The sequence below is a fragment of the Hyla sarda genome, chromosome 12, assembly GCF_029499605.1.
Source record: "Hyla sarda isolate aHylSar1 chromosome 12, aHylSar1.hap1, whole genome shotgun sequence".
Taxonomy (NCBI): Eukaryota; Metazoa; Chordata; class Amphibia; order Anura; family Hylidae; genus Hyla; species Hyla sarda.
In genome coordinates, this window is record NC_079200.1 from 49216002 (window position 1) to 49233988 (window position 17987).

A 17987-nucleotide genomic window follows, 5' to 3' on the forward strand; every position below is an offset into this window, starting at 1 on the left:
GGGCGCCTTTTCCCAACAGCAATTTTAAGATCTCTCCACAGGTGTTCAATGGGATTTAGATCTGGATTCATTGCTGTCACTTCAGAACTCTCCAACGCTTTGTTGCCATCCATTTCTGGGTGCTTTTTGGTGTATGTGTGGGGTTTATAGTCCTGCTGGAAGATCGAAGATTTTGGACACAAACCCGGCTTTCTGACACTGTGCGATCCAAAATTCATTGGTAATCCTCAGATTTCATGAATCTTTGCACACGTTCAAGGCTCCCAGTGCAAGAGGCAGCAAAACAGATTAGCTACAGTGCCATGGGTTGCAAGCTTCTTGATAATGTTGCGCACTGTGGACAAAGGCAAATCTAGATCTCTGGAGATGGACTTGTAACCTTGAGATTGTTGATGTTTTTCCACAATTTTGGTTTTCAAGTCCTCACACAGTTCTCTTCTCTTTCTGTTGTCCATGCTTAGTGTGGCTCACACAGACACACAATGCTACGACTAAGTTAACTTCTCTCCTTTTTATCTGCTTTCAAGTGTGATTTTTTTTTTTTTTTTTATTGCCCACACCTGTTACTTGCCCCAGGGGAGTTTAAAGGGGCATCACATGCTTAAAACCGTTTTGAAAGGGTGCCAATTTTGTCCAGCCAATTTTTGGAGTTTGGTGTGACATTATGTCCAATTTGCTTTTTTTCCTTCCTTTTTTGGTTTAGTTCCAATGCACACAAAGGGAATAAACATGTGTATAGCAAAACATGTGTTACTGCAATCCTTTTCTGTGAGAAATACTTCATTTTCTTGAACATTTTCATAGGTGCCAACTTTTACGTCCATGACTGTGTAGTAGGAGTTTTTCTATGTGAAGGAGACTAGTATGAGGATGCTCCGGAGGCTCTGTTCATGTCAGTTAGGCAGTTGAAGGGGTATTTCGGGCTAAAAAAAAAATATCTAAGATGCCTGATCGCGGGAGGCCCGCCGCTGGGACCCCCGTGATTTCCCTGCAGCACCAGCATTCTATGCAGGGCTGTGTCTCCAGTTTCAGAAACCTCCGGGTTTCTGGGACTGGAGACGTGACTTAACGCCACGCCCCATCGTGACCTAACGCAACGCCCCCTCCCATTCATGTCTATGGGAGGGGGCATAACGGCCATCACGTTCCCTTCCATAGACATGAATGGGAGGGGGCGTGAAGTCTCGATGGGCGTGGTGTTAAGTCACATCTCCAGTCCCGGGAAACTGGAGACACAGCCCTGCTAGAATGCCGGTGTTGCAGGAAGATCGTGGGGGTCCCAGTGGCGCCTTTGGATAGGGGATAAGATGTTTTTGCCCAGAATACCCCTTTAAGGGACAGGAAGTTCCCAGGTAGTGAGGGCAAATGTCATCCCTGCCTTGGAATGCCCACAGAGTTTAGTTGAACAGCAGATGCCTGTGCAGGGGAATGGGGCTGCTTCAGGGAAATGACAAATACTGCAGCCTTACTAGGTAGTAATGGTCTGATCAGTTACATGTTTTTTGTTAAGACTGGTAAACTTTAACAGGGGAACAATTGTCTGACCTCTGTGCAATATCTCTGTCTGGCCTGAATGGTCTTCTATGTTACCGTCCTCCTTTGGGTATTGCATAAACTAATGCCAGTTTCTAGCCTTCAGTGCTATGTGGGTGTGCTAGTTGTGTTATGGATGATCTGCTATGGATCTTACTATAACTGGGGTGAGGCCTCATACTGCACCATGTGACTTTTCTCAATAGTTGGGAACTGTATACTACTATGGTTGTCCAGCCCTCTTGCATGTTTGTTCACATGCCTTTACCTCAGTGGTCCCCAAACTGTGGCCCTCCAGATGTTGCAAAACTACAATTCCCAGCATGCCTGGACAGCCGTAGGATGTCCAGGCATGCTGGGAATTGTAGTTTTGCAACATCTGGAGGGCCACAGTTTGGGGACCACTGCTTTACCTATTAGAAATCGATAGACAACTTTTAGACTTGCTTTAACTAAACAGTGGTAGAGATTTTGTGTTTTCCTCGCCACATTCCTTTAGATATTACAGATGACGTCTTGGAAAATGTGGTTGGAGGATGACCGTACTGCCTAAAAACCTAGGAGGAAGCCAGCCGAGAAGCCCTTCTCTTTGCTTCAGCATTTACACATCTCAGCCTCACACCGTGTTATTACAGCTTATACGGAAATAGCACGAACAGGAAATAAATAAAAATAAATTTACTTAGTCTAATGGCTCCACCAACCAGGACAGATGTCTCTGCTTATTTAAAGGGGAACTTCAGGAGAAATACTTTGTTTGCCACATTACAGATTGCATTTGTGTTATGTATCGTTGACTTCCTGGTAAGAATCGGGAATCTTCTTGGTCCTCATGACTTTGTGACTCCATATGACACAACTAATATGTTGTAGTCAGGGGTCAAGTCCTGGGGAAAAAGTGTGGGAGCTCACCCTAGATTTCCACTTAAAGGGGTACTAGACATCTTTTACCCTATCCAAAGGATAGGGGATAAGATGTCTGATCCCGAGGGTCCCGCCGCTAGGGACCCCATGTTCTCCCTGCTGCTCCCGGCGTTCGTTTAGAGCATTAGGTGCAGCAACAGAGGCTCATGACTCACGGTCACGGCCCCTCAATGCAAGTCTATGGGAGGGGGCGTGACGGCCATAGACTTGCATTGAGGGGGCATTACTGTGATGTAATGAGCCTCTGCCCTGCATCACCAGTCATCCGGCACAGAGCGAAGTTCGCTCCGTCCACCAGATGTCTGGGGTGCCACAGCCGAAACCCCCGCGATCAGACATATTATCCCCTATCCTTTGGATAGGGGATAACATGTCTAGGGGCGGAGTAACCCTTTAAGGGCTGGTCCTGCAGAACTCCTGCTAATGGGAACTGCGTTCCTGCTGTGGAAAAAGTGCAGGAACTCCGTTCCCATGAGTTCCTGCAGGACTTTAGCCCTGGTTGTAGTACAGTGGAGGTCTCCTGTATTAGAACACAATGTCACACTGCAGTATTTCCTCAGGTATTGTACATTGGTGGGCACCACTATGACCATAGTCTGTGCTCATCGTCCTTCTGGATCTCAGACTTGGCAGCTCCTGCATTGAGTGGCCTCTGTGGGCAATCTTATCGTTTGGGGGGTCACATTTCTGGGATCAGGGTACTGTATCCCTCCCCCGTGTGAATGAAGCGGCAACATACATGCTTGACCATCATTCTATTACCATGGAGGGGCGAGGGACCCCAATTCTTGTGATCAGTGGAGTCCCATAAATCAGACCCCACCAATCAGATACACCACCCATACCGTTGATCGCACAGTTATTTTATTTCTGTAAACAGAATTATTAAATAATTTTATCTTGGTCTTCGACCAACTTGGTGTAAGGGGGCCATACACCTTTCTAATAGCTTTTAGCTGAACATGAATATGATCTCAATCGAGCAATGGGATTAAGTTGCTGGGTCTGTCCCCATAGACTCTCTCAGGAAAGAATCAGAACACCCCCATAAACAAGAGTCTGCCGATCCTGCTGAAATCACTGGATTTGCCCAAACTTTATCTGTAGATGCACTGTTAGGCTCTGTTCACATGTGTTGCAGGCTTCACCATGGATTCCATCATGTTTGATAGGAAGAGTAGTGCAGCTTTAAAGGGGTATTCTGGTGAAAAACTATTTTCATGTCAACTGGCTTCAGAAAGTTAAACAGATTTGTAAATTATTTATATTAATTTTTTTTAATCCTACCAGTACTTATCAGCTGCTGAAGTTGAGTTCTTATAAATGTCTGACAACGGTGCTCTCTCTGCTGACACCTCTGTCTCAGGAACTGTCCAGAGCAGCAAATCCCCATAGCAAACCTCTCTTGCTCTAGACAGTTCCTGAGACAGACAGATGTCAGCAGAGAGCACTGGGGTCAAACAGAAAAGAACAACTCAACTTCAGTAGCTGATAAGTATTGGTAGGATTAAGATATATATTTTTTAAATAGAAGTAATTTACAAATCTGTTTAACTTTTTGGGGCCAGTTCGTATGAAATATTTTTTTTTTTTTTTTTTTTTTTTTTTACTGGAGTACCCTCTACTACTATTGTAAAAATGATGGAACCCATTGGGTGCCATTTGGTTTCAGTCATGCGATGGGTTTAGTAAGTGTTTTTTTTATTTATTTTCAACTCTAATAATGCAAAACAGTAATTGAATTGAAGATGCAGATGTGAACAGAGCTTTATTTTTCATCCTCCGATATTTTAGAGCTGGGTATATCTGTTAGATTAGCTCAAAGCATCACACTGCTTCCTAACTGGACAATAGGTCTGCACAGCATCAAGTGGGAACATATTGTGTAGATCAGTGCCTACTACTCTCCATGGGTGGAGGAGCCTATGTGTGTGTGATAGTGGGTTTATAGGGCAGATAAATGGCACTGGTTTCCGTTTTAAGTGTGTAGTACCAACATAATCCGTTAGCAGCCTCTTCTCTCAAACCGATTCCATTCTCCATTTGGACACATGGGACTTGCCCATCTTTTGTATGCTCATTCTTAAAGGACAACTGCAGCACAATATACACTTATCCCCTATCTACAAGATGGGGGATAAGTGTTTGATTGCGGGGGGTCCGACCGCTGGGACCCCCTGTGATTTCCTGTACGGGGGCCACGGCTCTCCCGTGAAGGGGGCGTGCCTGCCGCCGCATGACATTGCGGCCAGCACGCCTCCTCCATGCATCTCTATGGGAGAGGCGAGGAGGCAGTGTTCGTGCCTCCCTGGCTTCCCCATAGAACTGTATGGGGACGGGGAGTAGACGGGGCGTCACCGTCTACCTCTAGGTCGACGCTACGCGCTTAGCGCTCACTATGAGCGCTAATGGCGGCGCCCTGTTAGGGAGATCTCGGGGGGTCCCAGCGGTCGGACCCCCCGCGATCAAACACTTTATCCCCTATGTTGTAGATAGGGGATAAGTGTATATTGTGCTGCAGTTGTCCTTTAAAGCTTACCTGTCAGATCCCACAAAAAAAGTTACTCTGTACCTAATCCTGACCATGCACAACTTATTTATGTGCCACTATCACTTATTATAGAAATCTCTTTACATTGGCTCACAGTGTTAGAAATTCTCTCAGGGGAAGGGGGCGTGTCCCTCCCTTGTGGTGGGAGGTGATTGGTGCGTGGTGAGAGGGGGCGTGTCCCTCTCTTGTGGTGGTGGGAGGTGATTGGTGTGTCTGCTCATGCAGCCTCGTTCATGAGTCATATTTTGTCCATGACTCGTGGACAAGCAGATGCTGCTGAGGACTGGTTTGTGTTCCAGTAGTGGGATTTTCAGGAGCGTATTTTTTATTTTATTTTTTCATTATTAAATATTCAGAATTTTTTAAACAACCGTATTACAAAAGGTCTTTAATTTTCATAATTAACAACATAATTTTTTTTGTATCTTTAATACATTTTAGAGTAGTTCTGTGGCTCTCCAGCTGTTGCAAAATACAATACAGTATAAAGTTTGCATAACTACAATTCCCATAATGCCTTTGGCTTTCAAGGCATAATGGGAATTGTAGTTTTGCAAAATAGGAAGAGCCACAGTGCAGGGAACACTGATGTTGTGCTTGAGCCGAGAGCATCTCTAAACATGTCCGTTGAATAGAATGGGCAGGATTTCCTGTGATGGGCTAAAGACCAGAGATGATGTGACTTGCCGAACTGGATTTCCTAGCGGTTGTGCATGATCTTTTGTACTTGTGCAAATTTTTGCCTTCATATGAATCTGCAAAAAAAAATAAAAATAAAAAAAAAACACTTCTCCAGACATCTATGTGTTCTCCCTGCTGGCTGATCCTGTGCTGCCTAGACAGAGACATGACTCTCACTAGAAGATGAACCTATGAAGGCAATGCAAACGATGGATTAAACACTGAATGTGAATAGTTAAAACTCCATGATGTGGCTTCTTCGTGACATTGGATGTCACCTTATCTTCCTAGCAAACGGTTATCCTCTGTTATCGGCTGCATTCGTTTCCAAAAGGCTCCCTGCCGTGTCTTGATGTCAGGGAGCCTTTTTTCCTTTACACACCAGACTTCTTATCAGTAAACCTATTTAAAGGCCGCTTTCCCAGATCTTTCTTTATATTTTTTTACTTATTACAATCCATCCAGATGTCGCAGACATAACTTATATTAATGAGTTTTTACTTGTGCCAAACCTGTCATGGGAAGATAAATTTACTTACTGTATACTCTGAGAACTAGTCTTTGGGCACCGGTTCCTATTGCATGGTGACTGTACATATGTAGCAGAGCTGATCTTGTTAGGTTACATAATAGTCGTGTGTTCTGGAGTTTGACTTGGGGTTGACTATAAGACTTAAATTATGTGCACACAGGGGGGGGTGTAAGTGTCAGATCAGTGGGGGTCTGACCACTGGAACGTAGTAGCGTGCGCGCTTAACCGCTGCCCCACGGAACCCTATTCTCATAATCACAGTCTATTACAAAGATGTAAGTTTAAATCTTAAGATATTGCCTTTAAGGATAGGCAAACACATGGTCTAAAAATATGCTAAAAGGGTATTCCAGGATTTTTCTCTTGACTATGCTACAGGGGCTGTAAAGTTAGTGTTGTTCATAATATAGTGTCTATCCCTGTGCGTGATGGTGGTCTCACAATTCTTCTGTGATTTTTGCCCCATGGTTTATTTTTAACAGCATACAAAATGTGTAGTCCCAGATTTTTCAAGGTTGTTGTGCAGCCCGAGACATTACATCACTAGTCAGGTGTTTAGAGGGAGCCTGTCTTTGCTTCAGTAGGTGGAGCGACCGCAGGGTGGGAGGGAGATCATTCTGAAAGAATTGTAGTTTTGCAACTGCTGGAGGCACCCTGGTCAGAAAACACTGGTCTGTTGCATTGCAGGGAGCACAGGTTTGTTTCTCTGGGTGGGATGGCTGTGTGGGAGGGAGAAAAATTACCGCACACTTAAAAACAAGGAATCATGGGACTTCTAGTTTGAGAGAACGAACTCCAACAGGAAATAGCCACAGTGTTATGATAATCTCACAACATAGCCATTTAGCCCCAACACAAGCGCAGATCCTTCCTAAGCATGTCCATTACTGCCTGCCAGGTACGTACTAAAATCGCCCTGTGGTGGAGAACCCCTTTAAAGTCTGCAGATCTACATCATGTGGATGAAGCGTCATGCAGATCGTATGTGTTTGATGCTGTAATTCACTGCAGATAATTTGTTTTTCCAATGCAGAAATCTGCACATAAAAAGTCCTTTGTGCTGTTTGCAAAATATAATGTGCATGCAAGGCAGCTAAACAGTTAAATGACAGCTTCTTCTCTGCTACATCTGTTTTATCGCCTGCACACCGGCTGCAGTGCCTGCATCTGCATCACTGTAAAAGCAGGAGAAAGTCTGTAACAAGTGGCCATTGCGACCCAATACATTGCCAACGGGGTCTCTGTACATCACTGTCCCCGTGGATGCTTAAAGTGTCACCCTGTATATAGAAGCCACATAGAACCATTTAGGGTTTCAGGACATAATCTGTTATATTGTATTGCACATTACAGGTTTTTGTGCTGCCACAAATTCACTAGGCAAGGCCTATAACTGTTCATCCTGCTCTTCCTGGTCCATGAACAGGGAGAGCCCCAGTGAAGACTGGAATGCAGAGTAGCAATGTGTCCGTAATGGGTAGGGTCTAGAAATGTTCATTGTCTCTCTCATCCTGATCTGGAAGGATCCATAGGACACCCAGTAGTATTCCGCCCTTTAATGTGGCTGTGATCTCTACTCTCTGTAGAGCAGAGTTTCCCAAACAGGGTGCCTCCAGCTGTTGCAAAACTACAACTCCCAGCATGCCTGGTTAGGAAACACTGCTGTAGAGTGTGCAGGGAGAAGCAGTACTCTGTGGTTGGGTTTCTCAATACACCAAGTTGTTGCTCTTGTAAGATATCATTTGCATGTAATCTCTGCCCTTAGGGACTTGTGCGGAGCAGGAAGTGAAGACACGACAATGCTTCTGGTGTACGACTACTCCTATTTCCTGTACAATACTTTTTATTTTAACAGTGCACTGTTACAACTGGATCTGGATAGGTTGGAGGTTTGGGATGGGAAGTGGCAGATGAGGTTCAACACTGATAAATGTAAGGTAATGCACATGGGGAGGAAAAATCCGGGCTGGGATTATGTATTAAATGGGAGAACACTGGGGACGACTGACGTGGAAAAGGTTTTAGGAGTCTTAGTTAATAGTAAATTTAGCTGTAGTGACCAGTGTCAGGCAGCTGCTGCCAAGGCAAATAAAATCATGGGATGCATCAATAGGGGCATAGATGCCCTCGACAAGGAAATAATTCTACCGCTGTACAAATCACTAGTCAGACCACACATGGAGTACTGGGAACAGTGTACGAGATATAGTGGAGCTGGAGAGGGTTCAAAGATGGGCAACCAAGGTAATACGGGTAATGGGAGGACTACAGTACCCAGAAAGATTATCAGAATTAGGGTTATTTAGTTAAGGGAAAAAAATGGCTTAGGGGAGACCTAATAACTATGTATAAATATATCAGGGGACCGTACAGAGATCTCTGCCATGATCTATTTATACCCAGGACTGTATCTATAACAAGGGGGCATATGCCACGTTTAGAGTAAAGAAGGTTTCTACACCAGCACAGACGGGGTTCTTTACTGTAAGAGCAGTGAGACTGTGTGTAATTCTCTCCTGGAGGAGGTGGTCATGGTGAACTCTGTACAAGAGTTCAAAAGGGGTCTGGATGCATTTTTGGAGAATAATAACATTACAGGTTATGGATTCTAGATTTATAGGGACAGAACGTTGATCCAGGGATTTATTCTGATGCCATATCTGGAGTCGGGAAGGAATTTTTACCTCTAGTATGAGTTTTTTTTTTTTTTTTTCCTTCCTGTAGGCATATAATCCTAAAGTAATAGCCACTTATATAAAGTATATATTTATATATGTCTGCCATCGGTCCGAGGGCCACATGGACCATGCTCCTAAACTCCATGACTCTTGGCTGTGCAGGTGTATTATATCATTTTAATTGCCTCCATATTGGTTGTATACAGTCCCTGGTTATTCTGCATTATAATATACGATCAGTGGTCTACTACCTATTGCTCTCCAGCTGTTGAAAAACAATGGCTGTCGGAGCAGGCTGGATATTGTAGCTTCAAAACAGTTGGAGAGCCACAGCTTTGGGACCGATCGTAGTGCCAGTCCAGCATATGACTGTCAGGGCCAACTTTGTAGTTGTAATTTTGCAACCGCTATAGCAATGTTTCCCGACCAGGGTGCCTCCAGCTGTTGCAAAACTACAACTCCCAGCATGCCCGGACAGCCGAAGGCTGTCCGGGCATGCTGGGAGTTGTAGTTTTGCAACAGCTGGAGGCACCCTGGTTTGGAAGCACTGAGCTAGAGTCGCAGGTGAAGGACCATAGTTCCAGTCCACCATACAGTTCTTATTGCATGTTGGGTGTGGTAGTTTTGCACCACAAAAGCCACCAGTTGGAATTCTTTGACTTCATACTACTGCTCCAGCGTACAGCTGTCAGGCCATGCTGGGAGTCGTAGTTTTGCAACAGCAAGAGTTAAAGTTTGGAAACCATTGACTTGCAATCATCATACACCTGTCACAGCATATTGGCAGAGCAGTAGTTTTGCAACAACTCGAGCCACATGTTCGAAACTATTGACTAAGAATGTGTCCATCAGTGCTGGTCTGTTTGGGGCATGCTGGGAGTTGTAGTTGTGTAGCAGCTTGAGAGACACGGGTTGGGACCACTGATCTATGTGTTAGTAACTTTTAAAGTTATGGCCACATATGAAATCCTACAAAAGAATCAAGCAACTATACCAATACACTCGTTCATAAACCCTACAGTTTTGAAATCAGTGAAAAAAAAAATGCGTCAAATATCGTGGAACCGCCATAAGTTCGAAAAATACCGTGATACACATTTTTGATCATACCGCCCAGCATTACCTTTTGTCTCCACCCCATTCCTCGTAGTCTGTAAGCTCCGGCGAGCAGGGCCCAAATGCCTCCTGTTTGAACTTGTCTTTACAATTTTTGGGGTACAAATAAAGTGCTGCGGAATCTGACGGCCCAGTGCTGCGCGGTCCTACCGCCAAAGTATTTTTGGCGGCCGCCGCCAGATGGAATCTCCGCTTGCGGAATTCTGCGAGCGGAGATTCCGCAGTGGGAACAAACCCTGATACTGACTGTGATGCAGCTTGATAGGACAATCTTTGAGTGCACGACCAGTGTTACCTTGTAGCCATAGCCTTGTGCAGTTGTTCTCTGCTTCCTCCCCCTCTTTGGGCTCCGTCCTCCTTGGACAGGACAGTTAATCACATCTGTGGATGGGGGTGGTAGAGATAGTGAGGGTGGAAAGATGTTATCTACAGAGAACCATCATATGGCCTTTGTTTGTCTTGGCTTTCCCTGCAGGCAGTGCACAGAGGCTTTCTGAGCAAAATCTACAGTATTTTTTTTATTATTATTCTACACAAGCTGAAGGACTTCTTATACATTCACCCAGCTTTCCCAGATCTATGAGTGGAGCAGATATCTAGCTATGCAGACCTGTAGAAAAGGGTGTGTTTCATTGACCAAAATGCATCCATGTAGAAGTATCTGTTGCTGAAACTGGAATACTTTCTGTAAGATTTGCAGCTGGTTAAACCTAGTGAAACCCGCTCCTGTCAGCTCTAAACCTCTCCATGCAGATAATTGTTGGTTCTCAAACCCAGGAATCGCCCTGCTGCCTTGTTGCTTTGCAGCGCTTTGCTGGTGCTGCAGGATAAGCAGGTGCTCTATCAATTAGTAATGGCTTACAATCCCCCGTTCCTTTTTTATTTTTGGTTAAATATCGCCTTTATGTTTCCATGTCAGAGCTTGATGTTTGTTCTCCTGTTTTATTTATTTATTTATTTATGTTCTTTATTTTCCAGAAAGAGACGCTGTGAGTGGGTTTGGGCTCAGGAGCGAGCAGATGTAGTAAGTCGGTGGAACTGGCTGCAGGCTCACGTGTCTGACCTGGAGTACCGGATCCGGCAGCACACAGACTTCTACAGACAGCTGCGAGCAGGGAAGGTAAGCACGGAGTCACCCGGGACAGCACTTCTCTCTTGTCTGGTGACAGTCAGCGCCACAGGGTGTCATGGGACTGCCTTTGTGTCCGGACTTATCCTGATCCTTTCTTTTTCTGCAGAAATATTAAGTGCTGAATGCATCTTGTCTTTTCTGTCCACAGGGCCAGGTTGTCCTTGGAGATGCCAGTCCAGCAGAAAATAATGCAGGGGACTCTGTACAAACCTCTCCCAAAGATGCAAGAAAGGCAGCCTCTGCACCCCCTTCCCCAGAACCTGAAAAAAAGGTGACACTGAAGATACAAATGTATTGTGTGTATATGTGTACTGCCAGCTTAACAGTTGCATAAGGCTTAAAGGGGTAGTCCAGGAAAAAAAAGTGTGTGTATTCTTTATTTATCTATCTATCTCTCAACTGGCTCCAGAAAGTTAAACAGATTTGTAAATTCTATAAAAATAAATAAATCTTAATCCTTCCAATAGTTATCGACTGCTGAAGTTGAGTTGTTCTTTTCTGTCTGACAAAACTGCTCTCTGCTGACACCTCCACTTGTCTCATGAACTGTCCAGAGTAATAGCAAATCCCTATAGAAAAGCATTAATGCTTCAGACAGTTCCTGAGACAAGCAGAGGCGTCAGCAGAGAGCACGGTTGTCAGAAAGAGAATAACTCAACTTCAGCAGCTAAGTATTAAAAGGATTGATTTTTTTAATAGAAGTAATTTACAAATCTCTTTATCTTTCTGGAGCCAGTAGATAGAAGATAGATGGGGATATATATATAATCTATCTACCTATGTTTTCTCGATTGGCTTCATTGGGGGACACAGAGACCGTGGGTATATCTTGCTGACACTAGGCATACAAAAGAAAGCCGGCCCCTCCTTGCCAGTGGGCAGCGCCTTGGGTTGCACCTTGGGTCCAGGTCCCACTACCTTCCTTGCTCGTCCCACTGTCTCAGCCTGACGTGATGCAGGTGACCATAGCTGGCTGAAGACATCTTAGGTGACCTTGATTGGAGGAGCCCATTATACCTGGGGCCCCCAGGGGAAGTTTTCATCTTTAATTCTTTATTGGGGGGGGGGGGGGGGGGAGAATCTCAGCTGGAGGACTGTAGTGCTTTCAGCATTGTCAGGGATTGCGGGGCACCTTCCCTCCCCCTCCCCTTCTCCCTCCCCAACATTGCTTACTATTTCTGGCCTCAGAAGCTTGTCTTTTTCTCTCCAATGCGCTTACCGCAGCTCCTGTCAGCTGGGCTGCGGCCGGCACTCTTTTACTTTTGCCTTCTCGCTCAGGCAGGTGCATGGCAGGCAGATAATTGCTTGAGGCCGGGTCTGGGACTTTACTCTGCCCCACATTCGGGTATGCTGGCGGAGCTCCCACCCTCCTCCTGCTACAGGCCAATAGTTGTTCTGCGTGCACACCAGGGGTCAGTGATGCTCCTATCAGCTCGGTGCACGCGCTTTGGGGGCCATTTTCTCTACTTCTCCCTCTCCTCCCCCCAATGGGGTTCATCCTGGTGCGGAGGCATTTTTCCTGGACAGTGCAGTTTGCTCCTCCTCTTCCTTATCTTCTGCTCTGCAAACCATCAGCTGCTCCTTGCCTCTTCAGCTCCGGCTTCAGGACACCTACAGCCTGCTTCTCAGCTCCAGCTGCGGGACACAAGACCTGGGTGAGATTGCTCAATTTTATTTTGCGGACTAGTCTTACTAGCACCTATTCTTACTAGCACCAACCCCCCCACTCTGTATCCACCTGTTCTGCTTTTTCACAAAGTGCACATCCCTCCTGTCTCTGTATCTCAGGATGTTCCCCTGGAACTTGCAGTGTCCGCCCCTCCCCCAGAGTGGGTAGATCTCGCTCCTCTTCCCCAGCTCCCCGGCAGCGTCCCCTCTCTAGGGGCCACTCCCCCGGTGACCATCCCAGGGCCCCGACTCCTTGTTCTAGGTCTAACACATCTCAATCTAAGGCTACCACCGCATGTTCCTACTCTCCAGGGGAAGTAGCAGATGACTGGTCGGAATCCACCTCTGATCTTGAGGATCACTCTGCTGTGTCTGATATGGTGGACGGTTTGGTGTCAGCCATCAGGGATACTTTTCATCTGGAGGACCCAAGAACTTCGGATCCTGGAATTTGACACCTTGTTGGAAGTGGCTTGGAAGCATCTGGACGAACGATTCCAGGGAACCAAAAAGATTCAAGCTCCGTTTCCCTTTCCTCAGGATCTGGTTTCCAATTGGACAGTTCCACCTGCTGTTGATCCTCCAGTTTCTCGTCTGTCCAAATCTGCTACCCTGCCTTTATCGGACGCAACATCCCTTAAGTATCCTGCTGACAAGAAGATTGAGAACTTGGCGAAATTTGCCTTTGAAGCGGTAAGTTTTTCCTTGCTACCCACCTTCGCATCTTCTTGGGTGGCCAAGGCAGTTTTGGTTTGGGCTTCTCAGCTATGACAGGGTATCCTGTCAGGCGCACCTCTCGAGGACTTGGCGGATATCACTCGCCAACTGTCTCAGGCCGGAGCCTTGGAGTCAGCCCGATGCACGGCTTTTGCCTCGGGTAATTTGGTTTCAATTCGTGGCTCCATGTGGCTGAAGGTGTGGGATGCAGATGCTGCTTTGAAGAAATCTCTCTGAGTTGCCATTCTCCAGTTCTCGGCTCTTTGAAAAACGCCTAGATGAAATTATTTCCGAAGCTACTGGGGGTAAAAGTTCTCTGCTGCTGCAGAACAAATCTCTCCGATCCCTGTCAGAAGGCGGCTTCCTTTTGGTCCTTTGCATTGGGTCGCCCTCCCAAGCAGGTGCACTCCCATTCTCTGAAAGCCCCTTCTTTCAAGGCACGTCCTTGCTGGAAGTCGGACAACCGTTCCGGCAATTTCGCGGCCAAGTCTGGTAACCATAAGCCTTCCTCCTCCTGAAGGGACGCCCCCACCTGTGTCCTCTTCTGGGGGGGAGGGGGGGGGGTCCCTGTCTCTTTTCTGGGACATTTGGCTAGCACAGGTTCAGGACTCTTGGGTCCGGGACGTCATAGCCGGTGGTTACCGAATAGAGTTCGCTTCCCTTCCCAGGGATCGTTTCTTCCGATCCCGTCCTCCTCGTTCCCCTTCTTTGGCGGTGGCCTTTCAGGTCGCTTTAAGTACCCTCCTTGCTCAGGGAGTAATTGTACCAGTTCCTCCACGGGAGCGTTTTTCAGGGTTCTACTCAAATCTCTTTCATCCCATTCTGGACCTCAAGTTACGCATGGAGTCCCTCCACTCCGTGGTGGCTTCCATGAACCAGGAGGAGTTCCTTTCTTCCTTGGAAATCCAGGATGCTTATCTGCACATCCCTATTTTCCCTGCCCATCAGCGTTTCCCTGCGGGTCACTTTCAATTCGTGGCTCTTCCTTTTTGCCTAGCTACGGCTCCCAGGGTTTTCACAAAAGTCATGGAGGCAGTGATTGCCATCCTTCGGGCCCAGGGGATCTTGATCCTCACTTACCTGGATGATCTTTTATTCAAAGCCCTGTTCTGGTCCCAAAACTTGGAGGGCCTTCATCTCACGGTACAGACTGTCCGCTTTCGGTTGGGGGATCAACCAGGAAAAGTCCATCCTGTCTCCCTCCCAGTCTCTTGATTTTTTGGGTCTCCTTTTTGACACTGCAGCCGCCCGGGTTAGTCTTCCGTTGGACAAGCGGCGCTCCCTCCAGAAGGTTGTCTGTTGCCTACGCGCCCCTCTCTGCTTCTGATTTGTTTCTGCATGGAGGTACTGTGCCGGATGATGGCGGCCATGGAGGTGTTCCCTTTTGCCCAGTTTCGACTATCTACCTCTCCAGCTGGCTATCTTGGCCCAGTGGACAAGTCACTGTCTACTCTGGATCGCTGGCTTCTTCTGCCCACCTCTGTTCGCCTGTCTCACCTGTGGTGGCTCCACTCTCCTTTTCCAGGGGCGGTCGTTTCTTCCCCTCCACTGGCAGGTTGTCAAGACCAATGCAAGTCTCCAGGGTTGGGGAGGTGTGCTTCAGGACCTGACTGGTCGCTGGCCCCCTCAGGAAGCTCACCTTTCAGTCTTCTGGAACCCCATGCCATCTTTCTTTGCCTCCTCCACTGGGAGATCCTCCTACAGGGTCATCCGGTTTATGTCCAATGGCTGTGTCATATATCAATCGCCAGGGCGGCACGCACAGTCGCTCGGCGATGGAGGAGGTCTCCAAGATTCTGCTCTGGGCCAAAACTCTAGTTCCTGCCCCTTCTGCGATCCACATTCCAGGTGTGGAGAATTGGGAAGCGGACTTTCTCAGCCACTCCTCTGTAGATCTGGGAGACTGGTCTCTCCATCCGGCGGTGTTTGCGCAGGTCTGCGATCTCTGGGGGACCCCAGACGTGGATCTCTTAGTATCTCGCCACAATAGACAAGTTCCTTGCTTTGTCACAAGTCGAGGGACCCTCTGGCAGTGGATGCACTTGTCATCCCTTGGTCGTCCTTTCATCTCCCTAACCTCTTTCCGCCTCTCCCTCTCCTGCCCAGGGTTCTGAGGAAACTCAAGGTGGAGGACCTTCCAGCCATTCTGGTGGCTCCTGACTTGGGTTTTCTTCTGGGGTGATTCGCACCATGCTTCGGGCTCGGAAGCCTTACTCAGCTAGGATTTAACACCGCACTTGGCTGGCTTTTTTCCGATGGTGTGAAGCTCCGTCCGTTTCCGCGGTTGTTTTTTCCTTTCTGCGCCTTCTTGCTGGCTGTCTTCTGCCTGATTCTGAGTTGGGTATTTTTCCCACCCCGGGGACTGCTTTGGTACGTCCCATGGTCTCTGTGTCCCCCAGTGGAGCCGACCGAGAAAAGTAGATTATTTTTTATTTTTTTTATGCTTACTGTAAAATCTCTCTCTCAGAGGAGCCATTGGGAAACATTGCAGCCACCCATTGTGTTTGTTGCTATGGTTAGGTTTTTTTGTCAGAGGGGTTGCTTTTGGTTCCTCTTTTGTCTGGTTCCCTCGGACACCTGCTGGTTTCTTTCTCTTTCTGTCCTCTCCTACTTCTTTGGGACTAAACTGATTAGCTCAGGATCAGTAGGCGGGATATATCCTGCCAAGATGGGCCGGCTTTCTTTTGTATGCCTAGTGTCGGCTCTTCCTAGTGGCAGCAAGATATACCCACTGTCTCTCCGAGAAAGAGATTTTACGGTAAGTATAAAAAAATATTTTTTTCCTGGAATACCCCTTAAGGACGCAGCCCATTTTGACCTTAAGGATGCAGCCATTTTTTGCAAATCTGACCACTGTCACTTTAAAGGGTACCTCTCATCAAAAAAACTTTTGATATATTATGGATTAATGTATGCAGAATAACTTTACAATTGCATGTTATAAAAAAATATGCTTCTTTCTATTTAATTTTCCACTTTGAAGAAATGACCACTAGGGGTCTCCCTACCAGTCCTGGCAGCAAGCATTTCAGACTCATGCTGGAGTCCTAAACACTCAGAGCTGCCAGCTTGCTTTGTTCACAGCCTGTTTGGCTGTGAACAAAGCAGGCTGGCAGCTCTGAGTGTTTAGGACTCCAGCATGAGTCAGAAATGCTTGCTGACGGGACTGATCGGGAAAAATACAATAGAAAGAAGCATATTTTTCATTAACATGCTATTGGAAAGTTATTCAACGTTCATTAATCTAAAATATATCAAAAGTTTTTGATGAGATGTACCCTTTAAGCATTAATAACTCTCGGATGCTTTTACTTATGAATTTGATTCTGAGATTTTTTTTTTTACGTGACACATTGTACATTGTTAGTGGTAAATATTCATCGATACTTGCATAATTTTTTGGTGAAAAATGCAAAAATTTTCTCGAAAAATGCAAAATCAGAATTTTTCAGGAGCCAGTAAAGTTTGAAGTGGATTTGAGGGGCCTTTCTGTAAGAATTCCCCATAAATGAACCAATTTTAGAAACTGCACCCCTCAAAGTATTCAAAATTACATTCAGAAAGTTTAACTCTTTAGGCTTTTTACATTAATAGCAGAAAGATGGAGGCGAAAATTCTAAATCTTTTTCTTACACTAACATGTTCTTGTAGACCCATATTTTTTATTTTTACAAGGGGTAAAAGGAGAAAAAGCCCCCCAAAATGTGTAACCTAATTTTTCTCGAGTAAGGAAATACCTCATATGTGAATGTAAAGTGTTCTGTGGGAGCACTAGAGGACTCAGAAGGGAAGGAACAATAGGGGAGATTTATCAAAACCTGCCTAGAGGAAAAGGTGCTGAGTTGCCCATAGCAACCAATCAGATCGCTTCTTTCATTTCTCACAGGCCTTTTCAAAAATGAAAGTAGTGATCTGATTGGTTGCTATGGGCAACTTAGTAACTTTTCCTCTGGAGGGGTTTTGATAAATCTCCCCCAATAAGATTTTGGAGAGCGAATTTTACGGAAATGTTTTTCTAGGGAGCATATTGCTTTTAGCAAGCCCCATGGTGCCAGAACAGCAAAAAGCACCCACAGGCACACTATTTGGAAAACTACACCCCTCAGGGAATGTATCAAAGGGTACCGTGAGCCTTAACACCCCACAGGTGATAGACAAACTTTTGTTAAAATGGAACTTGAAAATGAAAAATGTTATATATATTTTTTTTCACTAAAATGCAGATGTTACCCCAAATTTTTTAATTTTCACAAGAGGTAATAGGTAAAAATGTCCCCCAAAATTTGTAACCTCATTTCTCTCGAGTAAGGAAATACCTCATATGTGGGGATATAAAGTGCTCTGTGGGTGCACTAGGCTTTTGGAAAGCAAATTTTGCTTAAATTGTTTTTGGGGGCTGTCTCATTTAGGAAGCCCCCATGGTGCCAGAACAGCAAAAAAAAAAACCCCACATGG

The 17987-nt window shown here is 46.0% G+C and overlaps 1 protein-coding gene across 5 annotated transcripts in view; it reads left to right on the plus strand.

The window, feature by feature from the left end:
- The window catches only part of LOC130296583 (KAT8 regulatory NSL complex subunit 1-like), a 129075-nt gene that overhangs the window by 84131 nt on the left and 26957 nt on the right, over positions 1-17987 (plus strand). For all 5 annotated transcript variants that reach the window (XM_056548272.1, XM_056548274.1, XM_056548270.1 and 2 more), the window contains 2 exons: positions 10994-11135; positions 11296-11418. In XM_056548272.1, coding sequence (XP_056404247.1) covers positions 10994-11135; positions 11296-11418 — 265 coding nt within the window. The remainder of the gene's footprint in view (positions 1-10993; positions 11136-11295; positions 11419-17987) is intronic.